Below are 24,316 nucleotides of genomic sequence, written 5' to 3' on the forward strand. Positions count from 1 at the left end.
ATCTACTGAGAATGTGCATTTTTAATGAACTCCCAGGTGGTGTCAGTGCTGCTGGTCTGCAGCCCACACTTTGAGTAGCAAAGCTCTAGACTGGGGGGAGGGGGGGTACAAGAACAAATCATATGGGGCTCCTAATGTTATTATTCATTTCCCTTCAATTACTAAACCGGTTTAATGTAATTTAAATATAAAACAACCTCTTGTGAATTTGGGGTGAAAACTGACAAACTGATTCTGTAATTTATATATGAGGCTAAGAACAGATGAGATAATCTTAAATAGGGACAAAGAAATTATATTTTAATACGAAACATAAGCTTTCAATTATTAGCATTAACATTTGCTATGGAGGCACTTTAGATTGAAAACTTTGGTTTGCTTTATTAATGTCATTTTGTGACTGGCTATGACGTAATGCCACAATGACTTCAATTCTCCCCATAATTTGTTTTTGGCTTCATAAAACCTTAGGAAAGCTAATGCTTTGTTAACTTTGGTGAAGAGAGGGCATTTTGAATATTGCAGGTGAATTGTAGGTGCACCTTGCATGCAACTGTTTTTTCCCCCATGATCACAGTGATAACAGCCTGTTCTTTTGTCGTTTACTTTAAGCTCTTAGGACAGATGTTACTACTCATTTCACATGTTCAAGATGATTTGATGAGGACATAACCACTTTACTAAAAGATGAGGAAGAAAATATTGTGATGTGTTTGAACTTTCTCGATTACTATTACTTTGAAAATATTACCCTAAATCACAATCAATTATAAATTTTGAAAGGCTATTGATTTTCTAGCATTTTATTATGTTGTTAAGTGATAATGTAAATAAACTTTTTGAGTATAGTATAGCTTTATTTTATATATTTATATCAGTAGTACTTTAATATGCTTCTCATTCTCTTTTTGCAGAGCCTCATTATTTGATCACCATGAACTGGCAGACTACTTAATTTCAGTGGTAACTATTCTATAGACAGTTTTTTGTTTTATTACTATTTACAGTTAGAAAATCATATAATTACATAATGGATTTTCAAAACTAAGCCGAATTTTGTTGCTTATCAGCAAAAAAAGTTTACAAAAAGATGACCGACACATTTACAAATAGAGTATGTTATATACGAATCCATAATGGCCGGACTTCATTACCACCAAGTTGGGCAGAAACTGTACCCGTGTTTTTAGTGTTGGGAGTTGGTGGGTACATAGCAAGGACAGTTCTGTGAAGCAGTCCTCGAGGAGTGTTAGGCTTCACAGCTCTGCTGACTCTTCACGCACAAACAGCTTGGAGAGGGACACAGGACAGGCAGTACACGTCACCTTCCGCATTCTCCGTAAGCTTCCACCCCGGCTGCCTCAGCGCCGTCTTTCCAAGGATGGAAACTGAGAAAAATACTGTCCAGAGTTTGTTACAACTGAAAGCACACAATCTTTTTCATTCTAAGAGGTGTACTCAGTTGACTTTCGAGTTAAATTTTAACAAGTCATTTACACAGATGACTATATGATGTATGTATTTAAGCCCCACCATATCAGCAATGAATGTAGTTCCATTTGTCGTGTTCCTCAGGCGTTTGTTGTCAATAGCAACTATTGAAATTGTGATATTTACATAGAGGAATCCTGGAAAGATTCATTATATGCCATAGTTTTGTCATGCGTGGTTTTCTGCAAACACAGCTGTGTCTTTGCCTGGCAAGAGAACTGTGGCAGGAGCTCACTAACCAATATCAGGCTTTCAAAGGGGGTACTGGTGCTGTAAATCATCATCTGTATTTATTGGTCCCCAAAGAACAGGGAAATATCCAGAGTCGGAGTTTAAGCTATTTTATCCCTGTCCAAGAGACAGAATTCTTCCCATGAATTTTTTTTAAGCTTTTGTTTCTGGTCCTGCAAAATATTATAACCGTAACACATAATGTTAAATATTGACTTTTTAATTTAAAATCTATCTGTACGATATGATTTTTAAGTATACATTTTATCAGATATTTGACTAAAATTTTACTTTAGGATCTGAATTCAGTTATTTAAGTTCATCTATTTTAGATGAAGTAGATTTTTTTAAGTGAACTATTTCTTGTGAATGTTTTAAAAATCCTATATGCAATAAATATGGATGATTTTTTTATCATGGATATTCAAAAAAATTTTTTAATGTTTCTTTTTGAGAGAGTGTGAGTGAGGGAGGGCCAGAGAGAGAAGGAGACACAGAATCCTAAGGAGGCTCTGGGCTCCCAGCTGTCAGTACAGAGTTGGATGTGGGGCTTGGAACCCACCAACCGTGAGATGGTTACCTGAGCCAAAGTCGGACACTTAACTGACCCACCCAGGCACCCCTATCATGGATATTTAAAAATGTTTTCTTACATTGAGAACTAAACTATTGGTATAGGTCAAAGGATTTTAGTTTTATGATTTCGGTAATAACATTGATCTGTCACCAGATGTCAGTCAAAAGGTTAACACGTGGGGATAATTTGTTGTTGAAATTATAAAAGAATGCCTTGATTTCTGATGCTACAAGATATGAATTCTAGGGAGATTTCAAGTAGTTATATAGTTATACATTTGAATGCTAGCCATATATGGACACTTTATTTCAATGAATTAACATTATTTACAGATTACAGTTTGTAAGCTAATTTGTTCATAAACTCTTTATTTTAGGGAGCAGATATCAATAGCACTGATTCGGAAGGACGTTCTCCACTTATATTAGCAACTGCTTCTGCATCTTGGAATATTGTAAATTTGCTACTGTCTAAAGGTACCATGAGGGACCAGGCCAAGCTTTACAACTACTACTTAATTTGATATTAAACATTTATTAACGACTTATCATGTGCCAGGCATTGGACCAGGTGCTGTGAATACAGAGATAAATAGAACACTTGCCCTGTCTAGAAAAATTGTAAGTTCAGTAAGGGAGTGACCCTTAAAAAGATAATTTCGAACAATAATAGATGACATCTGTAAAGCAAGTTTTATGTTGTGTGCATGCTGCTGAACATTTTGTCTACATTCTCTCGATGATTAATCCTGTGATGTAGGTACTGCAACTGTCTCCACTGTAGGTACTACCTGATGTAAAGATAACAAAGAAGATAACTACTGTCCCTTTTTTTCTTGATATCTAATCTCTCCATCTTTATATTTTATGCTTTAATAAGGTGAGATCTCCTACATTAATTAATGCAACAAATCATAGATTCTCTACCCACCCCCCATACACATACACAGTAAGGTAAATCCATTTCAACCAACTGAGCCACCCAGGCGCCCCTGGGTAAATCCATTTTAAATACAGTTTTCTTTTATAAATAAAGTTTCCTGTAAGCTAATGGTTGACAAAGTTTTAAGTAAAAAATCTTTGATTTTCTTAAACTGAAAATCCACCATTGGTCATGCTTTAAATAAATGAGTAGAAGTTATATTTATATTATGTTTTTATAGGTGCCCATGTAGACATAAAAGATCATCTTGGACGTAATTTTTTGCATTTGACTGTACAGCAACCTCATGGATTAAAAAATCTGCGACCTGAGTTTATGCAGGTAATGGATATATATGTGGATTTACATAAAGCAAGTTGGGTTCAGGTAAAAGATATATATGTGGATGTCCATAAACTGAGTTAGGTAAAATAATTTTGCTTATGGTTTTTATTATTATGAAGTCTCATTTTGGAATTTAAAAATTATTTTAAAGTAAAAATTCCATATTTTAATATTTACAACATGATGGTGATGATTATGATAATAAATTTCATTGGGGTTGAATTTTTCAAGTTAGAAAGGTTTCCTATATGCCCCATCTATTTTTTCTTAAGTTTATTATTTATTTTGAGAGAGAGAGCATGCGTGGAAGGGGCAAGAGAGAGGAAGAGAGAGAGGATCCCAAGCAGGCTCTTCATCATCAGCATGGAGTCCAGATGTGGGGCTCTAACCCACAAACCGTGAGATCACGCCCTGGGCCAAAGTCAAGATTTGAACACTTAACTGACTGAGCCACCCAGGTGCCCTCTCTATATCCCCATCTATAATTTAGCTTTCCATCAGTATTTTAACTATTACAAATTACATATCAGTGGAAAAGCCAAGTATGGGAGTGAATTCATAATACTTAATCATCAATTAAGGAAAACTATTTGGGGTGCTTCCGTGGCTCAGTCAGTTAAGCGTCTGACTCTTGATTTTGGTTCAGATGATGATCTCACGGTTTTTGGAATCCAGCCCTGCCTGGGGCTCTGCACTGACAATGCGAAGCCTGCTTAGGATTCTTCTCTCCCTCTCTCCCTCCCTCTCCCCCCCACCCGCCTCTCTCTCTCTCTCTCTCTCTCTCTCTCTCTCTCTCTCTCTCCTTACCCCGCTCATGCTTGCATGCTCTCTCTCTCTCTCTCTCAAAATAAATGAATAAACATTAAAAAAAAAACCCAAACTATTCAACATATTTCACTTGACAGGTTGAAACATTATCTCTGTATTTATATTCACCAGCTAATACTTATCAAGTGACTATTAGGTGTATCTGAAGTTCACCATATTTTTATAATAAATAGATTTTTAACATTGTCAAAGTCTTTAATTGAGAATAAAAATCCTTGTAGTTGCATGTTTAAAAGTAAAAATGTTTATTGATTGGACTAAGTGCTCATTTTCCATTCATTTTTTAATTTAATATTCATATAAAAATAAAGTAAACCTAATTTTTAACATCTCCTTCCTTTTGTCTAATGGAACACATTAGCATTAAGTTCTTAAGTGTTATTTGGGACAAAAAAGTGAAAGGAGGGCTGAAGAGGTGGCCTGTAGCAATGCTGGATTGAATAAGTTAAGTACACATCTTATTCTTAGGACTTTGCATAACCTTTAATATGGAAGTCTACATTTCAGGGAGACAGAGCATGCACCATCATCCAAATTAATTTTACTCTAGTACCTTTGAGTTACTTATATTTTTGCCCTCAAGGTGTATATATTGACCATTGGAAAATTCTGTCCTACAGGATAGTTTGAAAAACACTACATGAGCTTGAGAACAGTTATATTTAGAATATTAATTTTTTCTATAGATGCAACATATTAAAAAGCTGGTAATGGATGAAGATGATGACGGGTGTACTCCTCTACATTATGCATGTAGACACGGGATTCCTGTCTCTGTAGATAACCTCCTTGACTTTAATGTGTCCATTCATTCCAAAAGCAAAGATAAGAAATCACCCTTACATTTTGCAGCCAGGTAAGGGTCCATTTACCTTGACCCTGTGAGCGTGCCTTCTTTCTGTTTAATATATGCTTTGAAAACATGAAACCTAATTTTTTCAAGTTACGGGCGTATCAACACCTGTCAGAGGCTTCTGCAAGATATGAATGACACGAGGCTTTTGAATGAAGGTGACCTCCATGGAATGACGCCTTTGCACCTGGCTGCAAAAAATGGGCATGATAAGGTAGTTCAACTTCTTCTGAAAAAAGGTGCATTATTTCTCAGGTAAGGATATGTGACCAGAATATTTATGTATTTTTCATTAGCCATTTTTTGGCTGTTTTTCTATTTTATTCTGAATTATGATATCTAACTTTCTCACTAAGTGCTTTTGTCCATCTTATTTAATTCTCAGAACCTACATGATTTTTCATATGTTGAACAGGACATCAGTTTTATTTCTAATTGACAATGACATCAAGGTTTATAGATTTGAAGACTTCATTTGAGTTCACAGAATAAGTGGCTTGGTGCAAAGTAGTTTGAGACACAATTCTTCATACTTTGCTTTGTCACGCTACTATCCTTTTATGCAGATACATGTACACACACACCCCATACAAATTCAAAGACTTTTTCATTTTGTCTGATGAACGATGGACGTGAAAATCTCTCTTTATGCTACAACACGAAACATGAAGAATTCCTGAATTTCGTTATACTTAAGTCTAACACAAGGAGCAAAAACAAATTAAAAATAATTAAACATAATTAGAAGATAGCATAATTAAATGACATCTTTGTAAAAAGCCAAGTTTTATAGAAGTGTGGTGAACTATCTTTTAATTTTACCAATGTGGAAGCAAAGAGCTCATTAGGCTAATGTTCAAAAACACACTTCTGTATCAGAGCACCAGTCCTGCAAGGTAGGGCTGCAGCTGAGAAGTGAATGCTCTGCTCAGTTCCTTTCTGCCTTCAGCGGACATGCGTGGGGGACCCCAAATGGATCCAGGCCAGACACTTGTTGCTTAAGTGCCTCACAATTGAAATGGCGAGGTGGCCCTTGCAACCTAAAATAGGTGCTCACTAGTGCTGAAATTAAGTTGTGTCAGGATCTCATACTTTTTTTTTCCATCTGTAATTTGGAAGGATGACAAGGCTTCATTGTATTTACATCTTGAATTTCTGTGAGAGAAAGGATGTTTTCTAAAGGGATTAATAAGCGTCTTTGAGAGCACTGGAGGAATGATCTTTTCAGTCCTGAAGTCTTAGAAACAGAAGTAGCATTAAGCTAAGCATCTTAAGGCCGTGTATTGTAAAATATTATTAGCAGCAGCAGCAATTAGTGGCCATGAAGACTAATAACCACCATCATGGAAAAGTTTTGATACAATATTCAACGAAAGAATAAAACAAGATTTAAAAGAGTGTGTATAAGTACATTATAGTCTTGAAAAATGTGTTTTTTCAAGTTTTACCCACCCACAGATGTTTGATGTGTTTATATACTTTTATATGTTAATCTACTAAATTAAAAAATATGTGTGAATCACATTATTGGAAGATTACTTAAGACCATTAGAATGTTTGATGTGTTTATATACTTTTTTATGTTAATCTACTAAATTAAAAATATGTGTGAATCACATTATTGGAAGATTACTTAAGACCATTAGTCTTGAAATTAGCTCATTTTTAGAAATATGTAATACATATTTAGTTGCTAGAACTCAGATATGCATTTATTTTTTGTACTCATCAGACTCACCTTTCAAATGGGTGGCATTCCTTCCCAGGATTCATCTGAGAAGTGAATGAACAGTCCTTTCTTAACTCTTAACAGTGACCATAGTGGCTGGACTGCTTTGCATCATGCTTCCTTGGGCGGGTACACTCAGACCATGAAGGTCATTCTTGACACTAACATGAAGTGCACAGATCAGCTAGATGAAGAAGGGGTATGTACTGTGTTCTCCCTACCTACCCAAAGTCTTGGCATTGAAGAAACTTCCAAAATTGCATGAAAGTGTCCTTTCCAGCCATTTTATTTCCTTCCTTGATGCATTCATAGTCTTTTGTTGGGTTCTTACTCTGCAGACGCTAAGTGAGGAATGAGTAAGAGGGGAACAGAATAAGGAGAATGCCAACAGGTGGGTGCATGTTGAGGACACCTCTTGAGTCTCGCAGAGAGTCCACAGGCCCACATAGATTGATGAAAAAATTTTCAGTACTCCCTGGTGAACTGAGAAAAATGAAGAGGTCCGGGGTATGTTTTCATATAGCTAAGTGTATTTGATTTGAAAGACTATCCTTTATTCTGCTATAATATACTTCCTCTTTTTATGGAGAGTATTAAAATTCACATTCTTTCATGAAATGATAGAGGTAGAAGGTTGTTATTGCTTTTTAAGATGTCTTTATGTGTCAAATTAAAGATTGGCAACCTTAGAGCAATTCCTGATTTTTAAAAAATTTCACCAGACTACAAAAAACCAACATCTGGAAATCATTGCTCTACTAAGACAAGAAACCTCTTAGAAGTATTCTGTGTTCACTCCAACATCTTTACTCTGAAAGTCTGTCATTTGTCCTTGCGGAATCATCCCAATATAAAAACAAAGTAAAACAAACCACTTGGAATTGCTTGTGCGCATGCACACACACACACACACACACACACACACACACACACACACACCCCGTGTGTGAACTAGAAACTCCTTATTTGATGCTTGACTCTGAGCATTGGTTTTAAATTTTACGTATTTTGGTATTAAATAGTTGGGTTTGTCAATAATTTATTTTAAGCAGTTCAAAGATGAAAGCAGTACGATAGCCAAAGGATGACTAGCCATTGTCATTGGATTTTCTGTGTCCTGTTCTCTCTGAAAGAACACTGCACTGCACTTTGCTGCAAGGGAAGGCCATGCCAAAGCCGTCGCACTTCTTTTGAGTTATGATGCTGACATCGTCCTGAACAACCAGCAGGCCTCCTTTTTGCATGTTGCAATTCACAATAAGAGGAAGGACGTGGTTCTTACAACCATCAAGAACAAAAGGTATGCTTTCTTCCCATTCCACTGTCATTTCGTGTCCTCTGGCACGAGGGATGATTTATAACCTGAAAGGAAACAGAAAAAGAATAAGTTTCAGCTGTTAATCAACATTTCTTAAACATCAGTTGTTGACATAAAGTTTTTAATGTACTCTTTGGGTAATAACAGACATGTTACTGAACTCTTTGGTTTTTGGTTTCCATTTCTAAATCATGGGAGCATAGATCACCTTCATAACACTCATGTGACACTCATGGGGCATGGGTAGTATCTGGCACTATGGTCATTGTCTAGCACACTCTTCCCTGCTCAACCTGAATCTGCCAACACTCTCTTGCCAATATGAATGTGAAAACCGGATGTTGGTGAAAATCCTCTCTGGGGTATATCCAGGTTGTTACTAGGGCCATCGATTGGAATTTCCCTTAACACATAACCTTTTGTGGTTGTGGGTTTTTATGCCATATTTTAAGGAGTTCTAATGATAAAGTTGGAGGGTAGTTTGTCCTAGTTTTTGTACATAAACTTTTCTGTATAATCACAGATATGCTCAAGGGCCCCGTATCACCCAGTTGTGGACACAGAGGTGAGCCATTTCATATTCAAGACAGATAAGCCTGTGTTTTTAAGCATGGGCAATCTCAAGACCCACCTGTCACCAATGATTATTCCTTTGAAACGCTAGCCAATGCAAGTGTGCAACCAGAAGTTTGCCACTGATTATGCAGATGTTCTAGATGCATTTTACTGATACTGTTAACAGAAAGTTTGGTACTTTTTGAAAGTAGTCTCCTATGACATAGATAGGATCTTGGAGATAAATGGTCTCTTCTTTACTTCCTGTTGGAGATTTATTTCCTCCTTGGTGTCAAAAGCACCTTCTTATCGTGTCCAAACAAATGGCAGGGAAGAAAGGAGCAGACTCTGTAATCTCCTGGCAGAATCCATGCTTATTAACGTACTTGACACATGTTATTTTGTAGTTTAATTCAACATGATATATATACATGGATTACCCATTAAATATCACGTGTTCAGGTGCGCTGGGGGGGCTCAGTTGGGTGTCTAACTTCGGCTCAGATCATGATCTCACAGCTCGTGGGTTTGAGCCTGCTTCGGATTCTGTGTCTCCCTCTTTCTCTGCCCCTTCCCTGCTCACACTCTGTGTCTCTCTCTCTCTCTCTCAGAAATAAACATTAGAAAAAATTAAAAAAATATATCATGTTCAGTACTATGTTGCTGTTGTATATATGTGAATGTGAGTATCTCTACCCAGCATGACCAGCTCATACTATTTCATGATTTCAGGAGAAAAGAAGGTAAAAGCTTACCTTTTTAAGAAGGAATTTAGAGAAAAAGAACAGTGATTATATCCATCCTAGAATTTTCCCACATTTCTAATTTCCACTAATGGACAAGGACCCTATTAATGGTTTGATCTTGATTCGTGAACTATTGGTTCCATTGGAACAATTTCAGGTTTCTCCTAAAGGTATAATCTTGAATTTCAACTGGCATCTTTGTGGTGTAGAACAGAAGGATTATGACTTGTAATTGTTTTATTACTATCACCATTGTTTTTTGTTTTGTTTTGTTTTGTTTTGCTTTTTAATAGATGGGAAGAATGCCTTAAGGTTTTTAGTCATTATTCTCCAAGCAATAAATGTCCAGTTATGGAAATGGTAGAATACCTCCCTGAATGCATGAAGGTAAGCTCTCCAGACAAAACTGATTTTGGGTATATGCTTGGCATATAATATAATATGAGGATTTATTGCTGTAATCACAATGTAAATGTAATTTTCATTTTTAAAGTAAAGTTTCTAACAAAAGGCTATTGATCAGAGAAGTTAGCCAACAAGTGTTTACTTGAATTAAAGAATGATGTTAGTTTTTATATGGAATATAGGAAAACATGGTCAACATTTTTTTATTAGAATAATCCAAATCGAGAACAGAGACTACTAATGGTGGTTGCTGGTGGAATACAGCCTCCAGGTAGTTTTTTGGGGGCACGTATGTTATTGTTTCAAATCTGCGTTAGTTGTTAATATTTAAAACCAGTATGCCTCTCTTAAGGATCCAGATATCTGGCTTCCTGTAAAAATCAGATCTGGTGAGGCAGAAACTTCCGGGCAAGTAGCAGCTGCTTCCTTGAGATAGGGCAAGCACTCTCCCATTTGATACATCCCACCTCTTCCTTTTTTTTTTTTTTTTTTAATGCGATTTATTCTCAAATTGGCTAACATACAGTGAGTACCATATGTTCTTGGTTTTGGGGGTAGATTCCCATGGTTCATCACTTACATACAACACCCAGTGCTCATCCCAACAAGTGCCGTCCTCCATGCCCGTCACCCATTTCCCCCTCTCCCCCACCCCCCAGTCAGTCCTCACTTTGTTCTCTGTATTTAAGAGTCTCTTATGTTTTGCCTCCCTCCCTCCCTATTTATAACTATTTTTCCCCCTTCCCTTCCCCCTTAAGTTTCTCAAGTTCCACATATGAGTGAAAACATATATGTCTTTCTCTGACTGACTTAGCATAATACCTTCCAGTTTCATCCACGTTGCTGCAAATGGCATGATGTCATTCTTTCTCATTGACAAGTAGTATTCCATTGTATGTATAAACTACATCTTCTTTATCCATTCATTAGTTGATGAACATTTAGGCTCTTTCCATAATTTGGCTACTGTTGAAAGTGTGGCTATAAACATTGGGGTACATGTGCCCCTATGAATCAGCACTCCTGTATCCTTTGGATAAATTCCTAGCAATGCTATTGCTGGGTCATAGGGTAGGTCTATTTTTAATTTTTTGAGGAACCTCCACACTGTTTTCCAGAGCGGCTGCACCAGTTTGCATTCCCACCAACAGTGCAAGAGGGTTCCCGTTTCTGCACATCCTTGCCAGCATCTGTTGTTTCCTGAGTTAATTTTAGCCACTCTGACTGGTGTGAGGTGGTATCTCAGTGTGATTTTGATTTGTATTTCCCTGGTGATGAGTGACATTGAGTATCTTTTCATGTGTCTGTTGGCCATCTGGATTTCTTCTTTGGAAAAGTGTCTATTCATGTTTTCTGCCCATTTCTTCACTGGATTATTTGTTTTTCGGGTGTTGAGTTTGGTAAGTTCTTTATAGATTTTGGATACTAACCCTTTATCTGATATGTCATTTGCAAATATCTTTTCCCATTCTGTCAGTTGCCTTTTAGTTTTGTTGATTATTTCCTTTGCAGTGAAACAGCTTTTTGTCTTTTTTTTCCAATATATGAAATTTATTGTCAAATTGGTTTCCATACAACACCCAGTGCTCATCCCAAAAGGTGCCCTCCTCAATACCCATTACCCACCCTCCCCTCCCTCCCACCCCCCACCAACCCTCAGTTTGTTCTCAGTTTTTAAGAGTCTCTTATGCTTTGGCTCTCTCTCCCACTCTAACCTCTTTTTTTTCTTTTTTTTTTCCTTCCCCTCCCCCATGGGTTTCTGTTAAGTTTCTCAGGATCCACATAAGAGTGAGAACATATGGTATCTGTCTTTCTCTGTATGGATTATTTCACTTAGCATCACACTCTCCAGTTCCATCCACGTTGCTACAAAGGGCCATATTTCATTCTTTCTCATTGCCACGTAGTACTCCATTGTGTATATAAACCACAATTTCTTTATCCATTCATCAGTTGATGGACATTTAGGCTCTTTCCATAATTTGACTATTGTTGAGAGTGCTGCTATAAACATTGGGGTACAAGTGCCCCTATGCATCAGCACTCCTGTATCCCTTGGGTAAATTCCTAGCAGTGCTATTGCTGGGTCATAGGGTAGATCTATTTTTAATTTTTTGAGGAACCTCCACACTGTTTTCCAGAGTGGCTGCACCAATTTGCATTCCCACCAACAGTGCAAGAGGGTTCCCGTTTCTCCACATCCTCTCCAGCATCTGTAGTCTCCTGATTTGTTCATTTTGGTTACTCTGACTGGCGTGAAGTGATATCTGAGTGTGGTTTTGATTTATATTTCCCTGATGAGGAGCAACGTTGAGCATCTTTCATGTGCCTGTTGGCCATCCGGATGTCTTCTTTAGAGAAGTGTCTATTCATGTTTTCTGCCCATTTCTTCACTGGATTATTTGTTTTTCGGGTGTGGAGTTTGGTGAGTTCTTTATAGATTTTGGATACTAACCCTTTATCTGATATGTCATTTGCAAATATCTTTTCCCATTCTGTCAGTTGCCTTTTAGTTTTGTTGATTATTTCCTTTGCAGTGAAGCAGCTTTTTATCTTGATGAGGTCCCAGTAATTCATTTTTGCTTCTAATTCCCTTACCTTTGGAAATATGTCAAGCAAGAAATTGCTGTGGCTGAGGTCAAAGAGGTTAGAGATTGGGTCTTTCTCCATCCTGTTCCACGGTTTTCCTCTCGTCCAGATACAGTCCTATGCTTCCCCAGCTTCTCTTTCTCTTCCCTTTGTCTCTCCGCAGAAGGGGATCCCTCCCCTCCTTGCCTACGCAGCCTGTTTTCTCTCTCCCACAGTCATATACCTATGGCCCACCAGCTTGTCCTGGTGGGTCCTTAGGGACGTCTCTGTCCCTCTGCAGCCCAGACTCTTGGAATTCAAAGTCCTTTGGCCTCAACACTTCTGTGTTTGAGGGACGAGGGAACTTCGGGTCCCCCTACTTCTCCACCATTGGCCCGCGAGTCCCACCTCTTCCTTTTGTATACTCAGTCTAATGCCTGCCGTTCATTGCCGTGTATTGTCATTTTGGTGCAGCTGCTCTCCTTGTAGTCGAGAGATATTTCTCTATGTATGAATTTGCCCAAATTGTAAAGACAGAAACCAGCCCAAGGAGAGACAACATTCCAAAAACAGTGGAAAAGAGCTCTTAATGCTGGCACAGTTCATTCATTTACACTACCCCCTGGCTTCTGTGGGCCTCCAAGTGTGTGATTCTCTGTGCTGGATTGAACATATACCCAGCATGTAACTGGACTTTCACTACAAGAGAAACACCCATGAACTGTTGAGCATGTGCGTGTTTAAGGATGCAGGTAAAAACCTCCTGAGAAGGTTGATATTTGAAGATTGGGACAAAGAATAATCAAAAAAAAAAAAGATGCCTTTGGCTGTCATTCAGAGGGAAAATATATTCAAATATGGAGGAGGCAGTGAGACATAGTAAGACAGGGGCACAGGGACAAAATTAGAGCCTGATGGTCCTGGGTTTTGGTCCTGGCTCTTGCTACTGCTTTAGGTGAGTCATTTCTTCCCTGAACTTCATTTTCTGCTTCATCTCCAAACAAGTGACACTGATACTGATCTTACAAAGTGATTACAAAAAGTAGAGGCAAGATATATGAAGTATTCAGGAGGGTGCTTGTCATACCTTGTACAACCTACTGTTATTATACTGCTTGTGTGGTTGGTTATTAGTACTACAGCTACTCACACTTAACTGTTTTTACTTGTCAGTAAGCACTTAGTATGTGCTAAGTACTTCACATGCATTTTTTTTCTTTATAATATCCAATAGAAATTGGAGCCCGTCCAGTTCATAGGTTAGCATTTCAAGTACTTAAATTCATCAAAGGGAACATAAATATTCAGGATTGAAAATGATCTCAGAATTTCTTACTCAATAATTCTAGTTGTTGGAATCTGTCCTAATGAACAGAGATACAGATTTACATATAGTAATGTTTTATGTAGCATTAATAACAGTAAAAAATGTTAGAAATACTCACATATGGAAAACATGGAAAGGAACTTAAAAGATTACACCAAAATGTTAATAAGAATTACCACAATTGTGGGATTATGATTAGTTTTTCTTTTCTTTACATGATTATATATTTTCTAGTTCATTTTCGATAATTTGCTTGCATTTTAGTATTGTGAATTTGTCCTTAAATAACTTAGTTTAGCCTCACATCATACACTTGAGTAATTTACATAGTCCCTCCCCATGTTTCCACCTTCCTTTCTGTAGCTTATGCTGATTATTAATTAAAAAGGTCTCAAACAGTCTCAGACCTGCTTCTCTGGTTCTGCCTTGCACAGCACTACTGACTAGTTTTGTCCTTATTTCTTAGGGTGCTTTTTATGATTCTTAGTATCACTGCCTGGTCACCAACAGAGACTGAAAAAAAATTTTTTTTTTAGCGTTTGTTTATTTATTTTTGAGACAGAGAGAGACAGAGCATGAACGGGGGAGGGTCAGAGAGAGGGAGACACAGAATCGGAAACAGGCTCCAGGCTCTGAGCTGTCAGCACAGAGCCCGCCGCAGGGCTGGAACTCACGGACTGCGAGATCATGACCTGAGCCAAAGTCAGCCGCTTAACCGACTGAGCCACCCAGGTGCCCTGAGACTGAAAATTTTTTAAGTCCCTCCGGGTGTTTGAGACTACCAGCAGGACAGGGGTGCCCTCCCAATGGGGCCTGGGTTCCTGTTTCTCTCCTTCATGAAGGGGTGCTGTCCAGTCCTCTACCCTTGCTTCTTGCAGGTGGGGTTGACCAGATGCCCCAGGAGTTTTGGGGGACACACTGGTGGAATCATCTGGAGCTTTTTGTGTCCAGATTCTTCTCCAGGAGAACAATCTGACTGGGCAGTATTCCTTTCTTGGGATGATGAATTTGGGCACCAGAAAGGTGCCAGCACACAGATTGGGGGTGACTGAAATAGTTTATGTTAACAGGGACCCCACAAAAACATTTATCCCTACATGTCCTAGAGGTAGCTGTAATGATCCCTTAAGTGTCCTTCCCTTTTCTCAAGCACCTGAAGGGCGTTCAATATTTCTTCATTTAACCTCTGTCCTTCAGTATGCTGTTCATGCTGCTCTGGGCAAATACTTTGTCAGTGTTGTTCAGCGAGTGAGGATAGAAACCAACATAGCACTCCGTGCTGGAGCAGTATAGAAGATGAGATATAGGTGGAGCAAAGGAACCCTTTATAAGCTATATATTCTGTAGAAGGCCAGAAGGACATCAACTCTTGGGTAAAACTCACAAAATATTTTTGACTCAAATTTTAGTAAATGTGATTTCATTCTTAGGCATATTTTTCAGAATCACTAGGTATTTCTGAGGCATGTGGTAGTAGTTGAAAACTTTATATTTTAAACTTTGTTCCTGAATGACATGGATTATAGTTTATCTTTGAAGTACCAGAAATAAAGGAAAGGGAGAGGGGAGTGTCTTGGGTATAATTTTTGAAATGGGATCAAATCCCATCTCTCATTTCGTTTTCTGACCAATGTCGTAGCCATGTTTTCTCTCTTAAAGGTCCTTTTAGATTGTTGCATGATGCCCTCCAAAAGAGACAAGTCCTGCCAAGACTATTATGTAAGTTTGTTTTATCATGGTCATTGAAAGTTTATTATAATTCTTTAATGAATACTAAAAAAAAATGTTACTAGAGTTCCACAGTCTCGGAAGATGGTAATTACTGTCTTCATTTGTCATATGATTATATCCTCCGCTTGTGAGAGAATTTTTCCTTGGTTTCCCCCCAATATTTTAATTGTTTCTAATAGCATTATTTAGGGTTGTTTCTAGTCTTTGTATTTTTTTGGGTAGTACTAACCTGAAGAATGAAATTCCAAAGATCTGAGTGGCCTTTTGAGAATTCATCTTCTTCCATGACTGTGGGTTATAGAAGGTTACGTAACAGCCTTTCAGGATATTTTTTTTAATTAAGATGAAATAACAATCTACATTTCTTCAGACAAAATGACTCACTTTTATTTGAAATATTTAATTTTCAGAAGAATGGTAGACTTACGTATTTGATTTGTCAAGACCTGCTTTGGGGTGTATACTAGATTGTTAATGTTTTAAAAATTGTGTCTTCTACAGATTGAGTATAATTTCAGGTATCTTCAGTGTCCATTAGAATTTACCAAGAAAGTAACACCTGCACAGGATGTTACATATGAGCCTCTTACAACCCTCAACGTAAGTCCAGTGTTTTCACTATCTAGGTAGTTTCTACATGGGTTCTGTGTTTTGGTATGTTTCCAGGGAGGGGCCTGGAGAGAATTCCACATTTACAGTTTGATGTCTCTCTCTGCCATGTGTCCTAACCCTTTACTTTTTAGTGAAGAAAGCAGTCATTTTCCACGGATCCTTTACTTTAGTCCCCTTCAGTTCTACACTCTTAATCACTTTAGTTCTAATGGTCATGTCAAACCTGCCTCATTCAAAATCCAATAAACCATGGACAACATAGGCTGACAGTCAGTGCTTACTCCCTGACTCCATCCATCTAAATATAGACCTATATATTTAAGAGTTTTCTCCATGCAAGCCACAGGAAAATGTAGGGGCGACATTTTGCAATCACAGATTCTAAGTTCAATCTAAGGGGATCCACGGTAAACTCTGACCTTTCAGAAGCTCTTTGATCCTTCTGGAGGAGTGATCCCAATCTGAAAGCAGGCCTAACATGCACAGTATGGACCCAAATTGCCCAAGAGACTTAAGACCAAACCAGCTCTTACTCCAAAGTGGATTTTACATTTCTAGCAGATGGGACAATAAAAGCCATGCAAGATGATCCACTGCAGTCTAAATCAGGGGTCTCCAACTCAAATACATAACTGCAGAGGAAAGACGTAACTGATGAGTGGGCTCTTCGTCTAAAGGGAGAGCAGCTAGCAGCATCAACAGATTGGTGCCATGTGGGAATGGCAGCCCAGCCCTGTACACACTGGCAACAAATTAACCCTGTTGCAAGCAAAAGAAAACCTATTTGAAAGTGATTTCCAAATTGTGGTCTAGGGTCTAGATCTGTGTTGTCTAATACAGTAAACGCTAGCCATGTGTGACTACTTAAAATTCAAAGTTTATTTCTTCATTTGCAGTACCCACATTGCAAGCGCTCAGTAGACTATGTGCCTTGTGGCTCTCATATTGAACAGCACAAATATAGGACATTTCCATCATTGCAGAAAGTTCTATTGGACAGCACTGGTCTAGACCAATTGGGAATTTTTATTCACTTTAAATGAACTCATTTCTCTACATGGGAGCCTTTGATAGAGACCATGGTACCAACCATCACCTTAAGTGATATCTAGAAGGCTTACTGAGTACTTGGAGTGGGAGGGATGCAGAGTCCTATGGACTTTATGCCCACAAGGTTGACAGTGGAAACTAACCTCACACTGGCTCTATGCAAAACATTTTAGCTCTGCTGGAGTATGTCATGTTTTGTAGTTGTTATTTTAGTTCAGACTGAATAACAAAGTCACCTAAAAGTAACTATACTATAGCTCTACTTAGAATTTTTGTGTGTGTATGTGGAGGTTTTTAAATTATAATTTGAAGAACAGGCAATACTTCTACCAGAGTTTGTTTCCACCAGCAGAATAAGGAGGAAATAAAACTTTGTAGCTTCTAAGAGGAAATAGGCTTTGTATACTATAGACTCAGAATAATTTATATGACACAGGTGTGCTTGAATAAATACACCTCACTTAGTGGTTGACTTTTGGCATAATTGAATAATGCCTTAATAACATGACAAATCTGTCATTATATCTGAGCTGAGTGGGGTTCTTCTGGAAGGAGAGCTGGTCTGCAATAGGAAATTATTGTGCACAGAAGTCTGAGAGACTGGATGGACCTGTCAGTGCTTAGATTCAGGCAAGACAGAAACCAGTCCCTTGGGCCACTCTCTGAACAATTAGAACATTCCACATATCGCTTTCCTCTTCAGGTGGAAGCCAGGAGTTGGGGATTTTCTCTTGATCTCATTGTTCTGTGCTGGGAGAGAACAAGTAAATGCCATGAATATTCCTACTGTTTTTGATGTGGTTCTTCTTGGGTACAGGTTCACTTGGGGTACAGGAACCTCTTAACTGGTTTCTGTATTTCTCACAAAGGCAATTGGTCCAGGTATTGTTAAGTTGTGATATGTCTTGTCTCCATGGGTATAGATGGTCCAGGACTTCCTATTCCACCATCTTGCTGATGTCACTTCCTCTGTGTATTTCTTGAATAATTAAAAATTGTTTTTAAAATAGATACTAGTAGTTCCCAATGATTCATTAAAACTTAATCCACAAGCTAATTTAATGACTATGTGTACTCTACTATTTAAAATCCTTCTAGAGAGAGAAGCCTGAGTTTCTTCAAGGAAAGAATGAGTGTAGCTCTTGCTCGTTTATTTTTAATATCCTTTCCAGTTGTAACTTTGTGTAAGATTAAAGTGCTTATTCTATCTCATCTGGTAAGAAATTGAAAGAGACAAAATGAATCAAGTAAGTGCATTTATATAAAATGGTTCTAGCTTGTGGTTTTTTAAAAACACATTCCTGATATAATTTTTGATCTTTCAAATTTTCATAAAGTGTTACTTTTATAATATTAAAGTTATAAAACCAGCAAACAAAAAACTTAGTTTGTACTTAATAGTTTAATATTTATTTTTATTATTCTCAGGCAATGGTACAACATAACCGCATAGAGCTTCTCAATCATCCTGTATGTAAAGAATATTTACTTATGAAATGGTGGGTATTAAGCAGCATGTATGTATGTATGTATTTTTTTTAAGTTTATTTTTGAAAGAGAGAGCAAGCGAGCAAGTAGGGGAGAGGCAGAGAGAAAATCCCAAGAAGGCTCTGCACTGTCAGCATGGAGCCTGATGTGGGGCTTGAACCCAGGAACCATGCGATCATGACTTGATCTAAAATCAACAGTGAGATACTTAATCACCTGAGCCATCCAGGTGCTCCAAGTGGTATTTCTTTTTAATAATTTAAAGTCTCTTAAATAATATGTTTTTGATTTTTTTAAGTTTATTGATTTATTTTGAGAGAGAGTGATGTGGGGCAGGGGGGAATCCCCTGTCTGCACTGTCAGAGCAGAGTCCTACATGGGGCTCAAACCTGTGAACCATGATGTGATGTGAGATCATGATGTGAGCCAAAACCAAGGGTTGGACACCTAACCAACTGAGCTACCCAGATGCCCCTGGACTTTATTATATTAATGTGTTACACTTTGAAAAAGAAACATGTCGAAGGCAAATGTTTTGGTATTAAGAATGCTGATGTTGTTTATTTTTGACATTAAATGAAATATTTAGGAGGTAGAAACCCTTGTGTGAGATATGAAGCAGCATTCCTGGGCCTTGCAGTTTAGTGGACAGTGAAGTGAGAGGGGTACCTGGGAAGAGCAATCAACGTGGAAGTCAGAAAATATGAGCTAAAGTCTCTGTTCTTCCGTTAATTGGTGAGATATTTTAAGTAAGTCATGATTTCCTGGGAAGTTGAGATTCTTTTATGAAAATGAAAAAAGGTGAATTTGAAGATCTTGGTTCTAAAGTTCAATGAATTTACCAAATAGATTTCTGAGAGAGATTATAACTACCTTTTCCACAGGCTATCTTAAGTAAATATTTTTTGTTGAGATTGTGATTTATTTTTGTAGGTTGGCTTATGGGTTTAGAGCCCATATTATGAACCTAGGATCTTACTGTCTTGGTCTCCTGCCTATGACCTTTCTTGTTGTCAGTATAAAGCCAGGTATGGCTTTCAACTCAACTGGAATCATCAATGAAACTAGTGATCATTCAGAAATATTAGACACCAAGGTATTTTTGATTGGTCATCATATTTCAAATTTTTAAAATAAAAGATTATTACAAGTGTGTTTTTTTCCTCAGAAATGCTAACCTCATAGTAAATCTGAAATATTAAGGCTTTTATTATTATGGACTGTATGATTCATATGTGAACAATTTTTCCTAAGATCTTTTGTGAAATGCGAGGGAATATAAATAATTAGGTCAATAAATGAGTTTGTAAATTAATTTAAAGGAATTGACATATGAGATAGTAGCTTTAATACTGAAGTATATACTACTTTAAAATATGTCTACAATAAAGCAGATTTATGGCTGTCTGGGATTTTAGGAAGAGGGGGTCATTCTTAGTGGATGCATGGCTTCTGTTTGGGAGTGATAGAAAAAAAGTTATAGAGCTAGATGATGATAGATGGTGGCGATGGTTGCATAATATAGTAAATGTACTTCATGCCACAGAATTATACGTTTTGAAATGTAAATGTACGTGTAAAATGTAAAACTTTTAAAATGGTAAATTTTATGTTATGTGTATTTTACCATAGTAAAACAAATTTTACATAGGTCTACAGATTCATACTCTTTTAGAGTTCATTTGGTGATTTTTGAACCTCTTAGGACATTATGAAATGAGTATGTGTCTTTATATTGGTATCACAGTAATTTTCTGTTTAAAGCAAATATAACGGTACATAGAAATGAAGCAGAAGAAAATAAAATATTTAATAGTGGAAATTATGCAAAAGCAAAAGTGTTTTATTTGCTATCTTTCATAACTGTGTTTTACCCATTTTTGTTTCAGAATTCCTATTCTATAAAAGTTTGTATGATTTTAGTTTTTTTATCAAGTATATTTGGATATTGCAAAGAAGTGGTCCAAATTTTCCAACAGGTACGTGATACATTTTATATCTCTAAAGTTGCAAATATTTTAATATGCAGAACATAAATTGCTAAATTATTATTGAACAATATATGTCAGAATAAAATCACATAACTTGACCAATGTATAGATTGGCAGTACCAAACATAAACTTTTCAAACGTAGAAATCACATGATTTTAGACAAGATTCTTGCATCAGATGGTGCCTATTTGATAAATCTGAAGTAGAGATGTTCTAGTTCTACTAGTCTGTGTGAGTCTGTCTACAAATGAACTTATGAATGACTTTTCTGTATTTTCTCAATCAGTTTGATATTTTGCTAACATGATAGCTGGATTTTGAATTAGGTACGTTTGAATATAACTATTTACAAAGAACTTACTTGGCCCATGGTTCCATTCCAAATGGGTCTTTTAATTCCTTTCTTAATAAGAATGCTTTTCTTTATTGGATAAAGTTCTCAAGTTGTAATAAAAATTTGGGAACTTTTTATAGCATAATTTTTACTTCAGACATTTAAATGGATGAACCAAGTTCAGATCAGACTCAAGAATTATGTGAATTATCTACAGGTCCTTGCTTTGGTTAATAAATGGCATCAATCTTTTATTTAAAGTCTTTTATTATTCATTTTTTTGTATTTTTGTGAATGTTATTTTTGTAAGATATGTAACTTTTATAAGTACCTCATTTTATGTGAAAATTTACTTTTATATAAGCACATTGATACCTGCCTTAAAGAATGTCAATGACCATTACAATGCTTTGCATTTGTTTGGTACTATATATTTGCAAGTGTGTATGTCTGTATATAGTTTCAGTAGATTGTCACAATTCTGAGAGTTAGACTGTATTGTTCCATTGTAGTTTGAATGATTTAGGGCATATTATTTAATCTCATCATAATTCTCATTTTTTATAGATTATACTCTAAATTGAACTATAAAGTTATATGATTTCTCTAACAGACTTGGTCTCCACATTTTTTAATTGATACTGAAATTGTCACCTCTATAGAAAATTTGATGTCCAAAACTTGAAATTTTTAATGATAGGAAATGACATCAAATTGTTATGGCAATTAAGTCTTAGCATAGGTCTCAAACCTCCTTAGAAGAAGCTTTAGTTCATTTGTATCCTGAGAAATCTATATGCATGTCCTTACATAGGCATAAAGGAATCACTAAACCAACCTGCAGCTCCCCAGGACTTTCCTTAAGAAGGAATGGACTCAGAGAAAGCCCACAAAGTTGTAGAATTTACTTAGGCATCAGATTCCCAAAGTGCCAATTCAACAGAAGAAATTGGGCCACCTTCAACACTGGTCCGTACCCAGGGCTGAGTGTAGTCCAGGATGGCAGAAGCTGGCTCCTTGGTCCTAAACCCGTCCAACTGCAATGCCAGACAGTTGTTGCTACTGGTCAACATTTTATATATATATATATATATATATATATATATATATATATATATACACACACACACACACACACACACACACATATACACACACACACACACACGTATTTATATCTATATGCACGTGTATATATATACATATATATAAAATCATCCATAAGATGCTAGGTCCTGGTCTCTACATGTGGTAATTCTGAATTCTTTTTAACCCCAGAAAAGGAATTACATCTTGGATAATGCCAATGGAGCTGAATGGATTATCTACACAACAAGTATCATTTTTGTGTCACCCTTATTCATTGGTATACCAGCTTATGTGCAGTGGCAATGTGGAGCGATTGCTATATACTTCTACTGGATGAACTTCTTACTGTATCTCCAAAGGTAAAGCCAGGTTGAATGATTTCTGTATCCCTTAGACATTTTTAATATTAAAAGAATAACTGTTTTAAGTACCATATTTATAATTGGCTTATTCCTTTTCCAATTGTTTTAGACTGTGGAGGTACTTTAATATGTATTAAGGAAAAGGGGAGGGAGGTTTGGAGTTCAGAGTATAGACCAGGATTTTTCAACCTTGGCACTACTGAAATTTGGGGCCAGATAATTTTTTGTTGTGGGGGGCTGTCCTGTGCATTGTAAAATGTTTAACAGCAGCCCTGGCCTCTATCCACTAGATGACCAGTAGAACCCCCCTCCCCACCATGTGACAACAAAAAGTGTATCCAGATATTGCCAAATATCTTCTGAGTGGCAACATTACTCCAGGTCAAGACAAATCTAGATTAAATGGGGGGAGTAAATGGGAATAAAAGTATTGGCTATTCTTGGTTTTACTTGGTATTATTTGCTAAGCATTTACTTTAGATTAAAACAATCAAAATAAAGTGATAGGTATGGGGAATAATAGCGATTTAGGAGAAGAAAATAAGTTTAAAGAATCTAATTCTAGAGGGGGAACAAAGGGCAAAGCTCTCCTACTTCCCATACTTGTTATTTCACGTATCTTAACATTTACCTCTAGTTATTGTAAAGATAACTTGTAATCGCTTTTGGTATATAAAAGAAGATGAAGGGCTAAGTAACTTTCCCAGGATCTCAACTAGTAAGTCAAGATGTAAGCACTTTTACCCGTCTTTCCAACCCCAGGGACAATGCTTTCCCTACCATATTTTGTGTATGTCATGAAGGACATGGTATAGTGGGAAGAGCAGTGGTCTGGACATCAAGAGGCTTCAGGGCAAGTCTAGGTACTGTCATTCCTTTGGCTTTGTCATCAGTGACGTTACCAAGTTACTAGACAACTCTTGGGAGCTAAGTTTCTGAGACCTCTGAAGTCCTTTGCAGCTTTAAACTCTTGTGATTCCCCCTTTAACAAGTTGTCTTTGCCAAAGGAAATGTCCACATTGGTGGCTGGATGGCACACCCATTATCTACCCAAACATTTCACAATGTTGGTTGCTGGGAAAGAAAAAAGAAACCTCAGGAGGTCATGAGGATGGTGAATAAACCATACGCAGGCGCCGTTCAGGTACATGAGCTCATGTAGAGTCTCCACTGGCTGCATCACCCATCTCACCTCTCAGATCCATTTATCAAGCTTTGGTAGCACTTTCTTTGATACTGGGAAGATTTTTCTCTCCTCCTTTGTGTGGAGTAATGCCTAGTGGTCAAGTTGTAGGACAAAGATCAATGTTAACCAGAAGGAAGAAGCAGCAAAGCTGTTTAGTGAACAGTTTGAAAGTAAGATGACTATTCATGAATTCTGTCTCCTTTTTGAAAGCGTGACTCACCTGTGAAACCTAGTACCTAATGCATGATAAATATAGACATTGAATGAAATACAGTTTGGCCAGAAAAGTGAATATATAATTTTTAAATATGCCTAGATTTGAAAATTGTGGAATTTTCATCGTTATGTTGGAGGTAATTATGAAAACTCTGTTGAGGTCTACAGTCGTGTTTGTCTTCCTACTTTTGGCTTTTGGCCTCAGTTTCTACGTCCTCCTGAGTATACAGGTGAGGCACTTACATCAGTACTTGATTCTGTTGCTGTGAATATTGGGAATACATATTTATACTTAAATCTGAATGGCCTAGAAAATTTATAGTAATAGGACTTTATCTTTTTGTCCGATAAAATAGCCTTC

At 37.1% G+C, this 24,316-nt stretch overlaps 1 protein-coding gene across 1 annotated transcript in view; it reads left to right on the plus strand.

The window, feature by feature from the left end:
• The window catches only part of TRPA1 (transient receptor potential cation channel subfamily A member 1), a 55,438-nt gene that overhangs the window by 20,414 nt on the left and 10,708 nt on the right, over positions 1 to 24,316 (plus strand). The window contains exons 8-22 of the mRNA XM_030304275.1: positions 915 to 963; positions 2,676 to 2,775; positions 3,462 to 3,562; positions 5,080 to 5,249; positions 5,337 to 5,501; positions 7,060 to 7,174; positions 8,109 to 8,275; positions 9,888 to 9,981; positions 15,554 to 15,613; positions 16,127 to 16,225; positions 18,716 to 18,786; positions 19,709 to 19,871; positions 20,665 to 20,754; positions 22,381 to 22,550; positions 24,056 to 24,185. Coding sequence (XP_030160135.1) covers positions 915 to 963; positions 2,676 to 2,775; positions 3,462 to 3,562; positions 5,080 to 5,249; positions 5,337 to 5,501; positions 7,060 to 7,174; positions 8,109 to 8,275; positions 9,888 to 9,981; positions 15,554 to 15,613; positions 16,127 to 16,225; positions 18,716 to 18,786; positions 19,709 to 19,871; positions 20,665 to 20,754; positions 22,381 to 22,550; positions 24,056 to 24,185 — 1,744 coding nt within the window. The remainder of the gene's footprint in view (positions 1 to 914; positions 964 to 2,675; positions 2,776 to 3,461; positions 3,563 to 5,079; positions 5,250 to 5,336; positions 5,502 to 7,059; positions 7,175 to 8,108; positions 8,276 to 9,887; positions 9,982 to 15,553; positions 15,614 to 16,126; positions 16,226 to 18,715; positions 18,787 to 19,708; positions 19,872 to 20,664; positions 20,755 to 22,380; positions 22,551 to 24,055; positions 24,186 to 24,316) is intronic.

The sequence above is a fragment of the Lynx canadensis genome, chromosome F2 (genome assembly GCF_007474595.2).
Source record: "Lynx canadensis isolate LIC74 chromosome F2, mLynCan4.pri.v2, whole genome shotgun sequence".
NCBI classification, from domain to species: Eukaryota; Metazoa; Chordata; class Mammalia; order Carnivora; family Felidae; genus Lynx; species Lynx canadensis.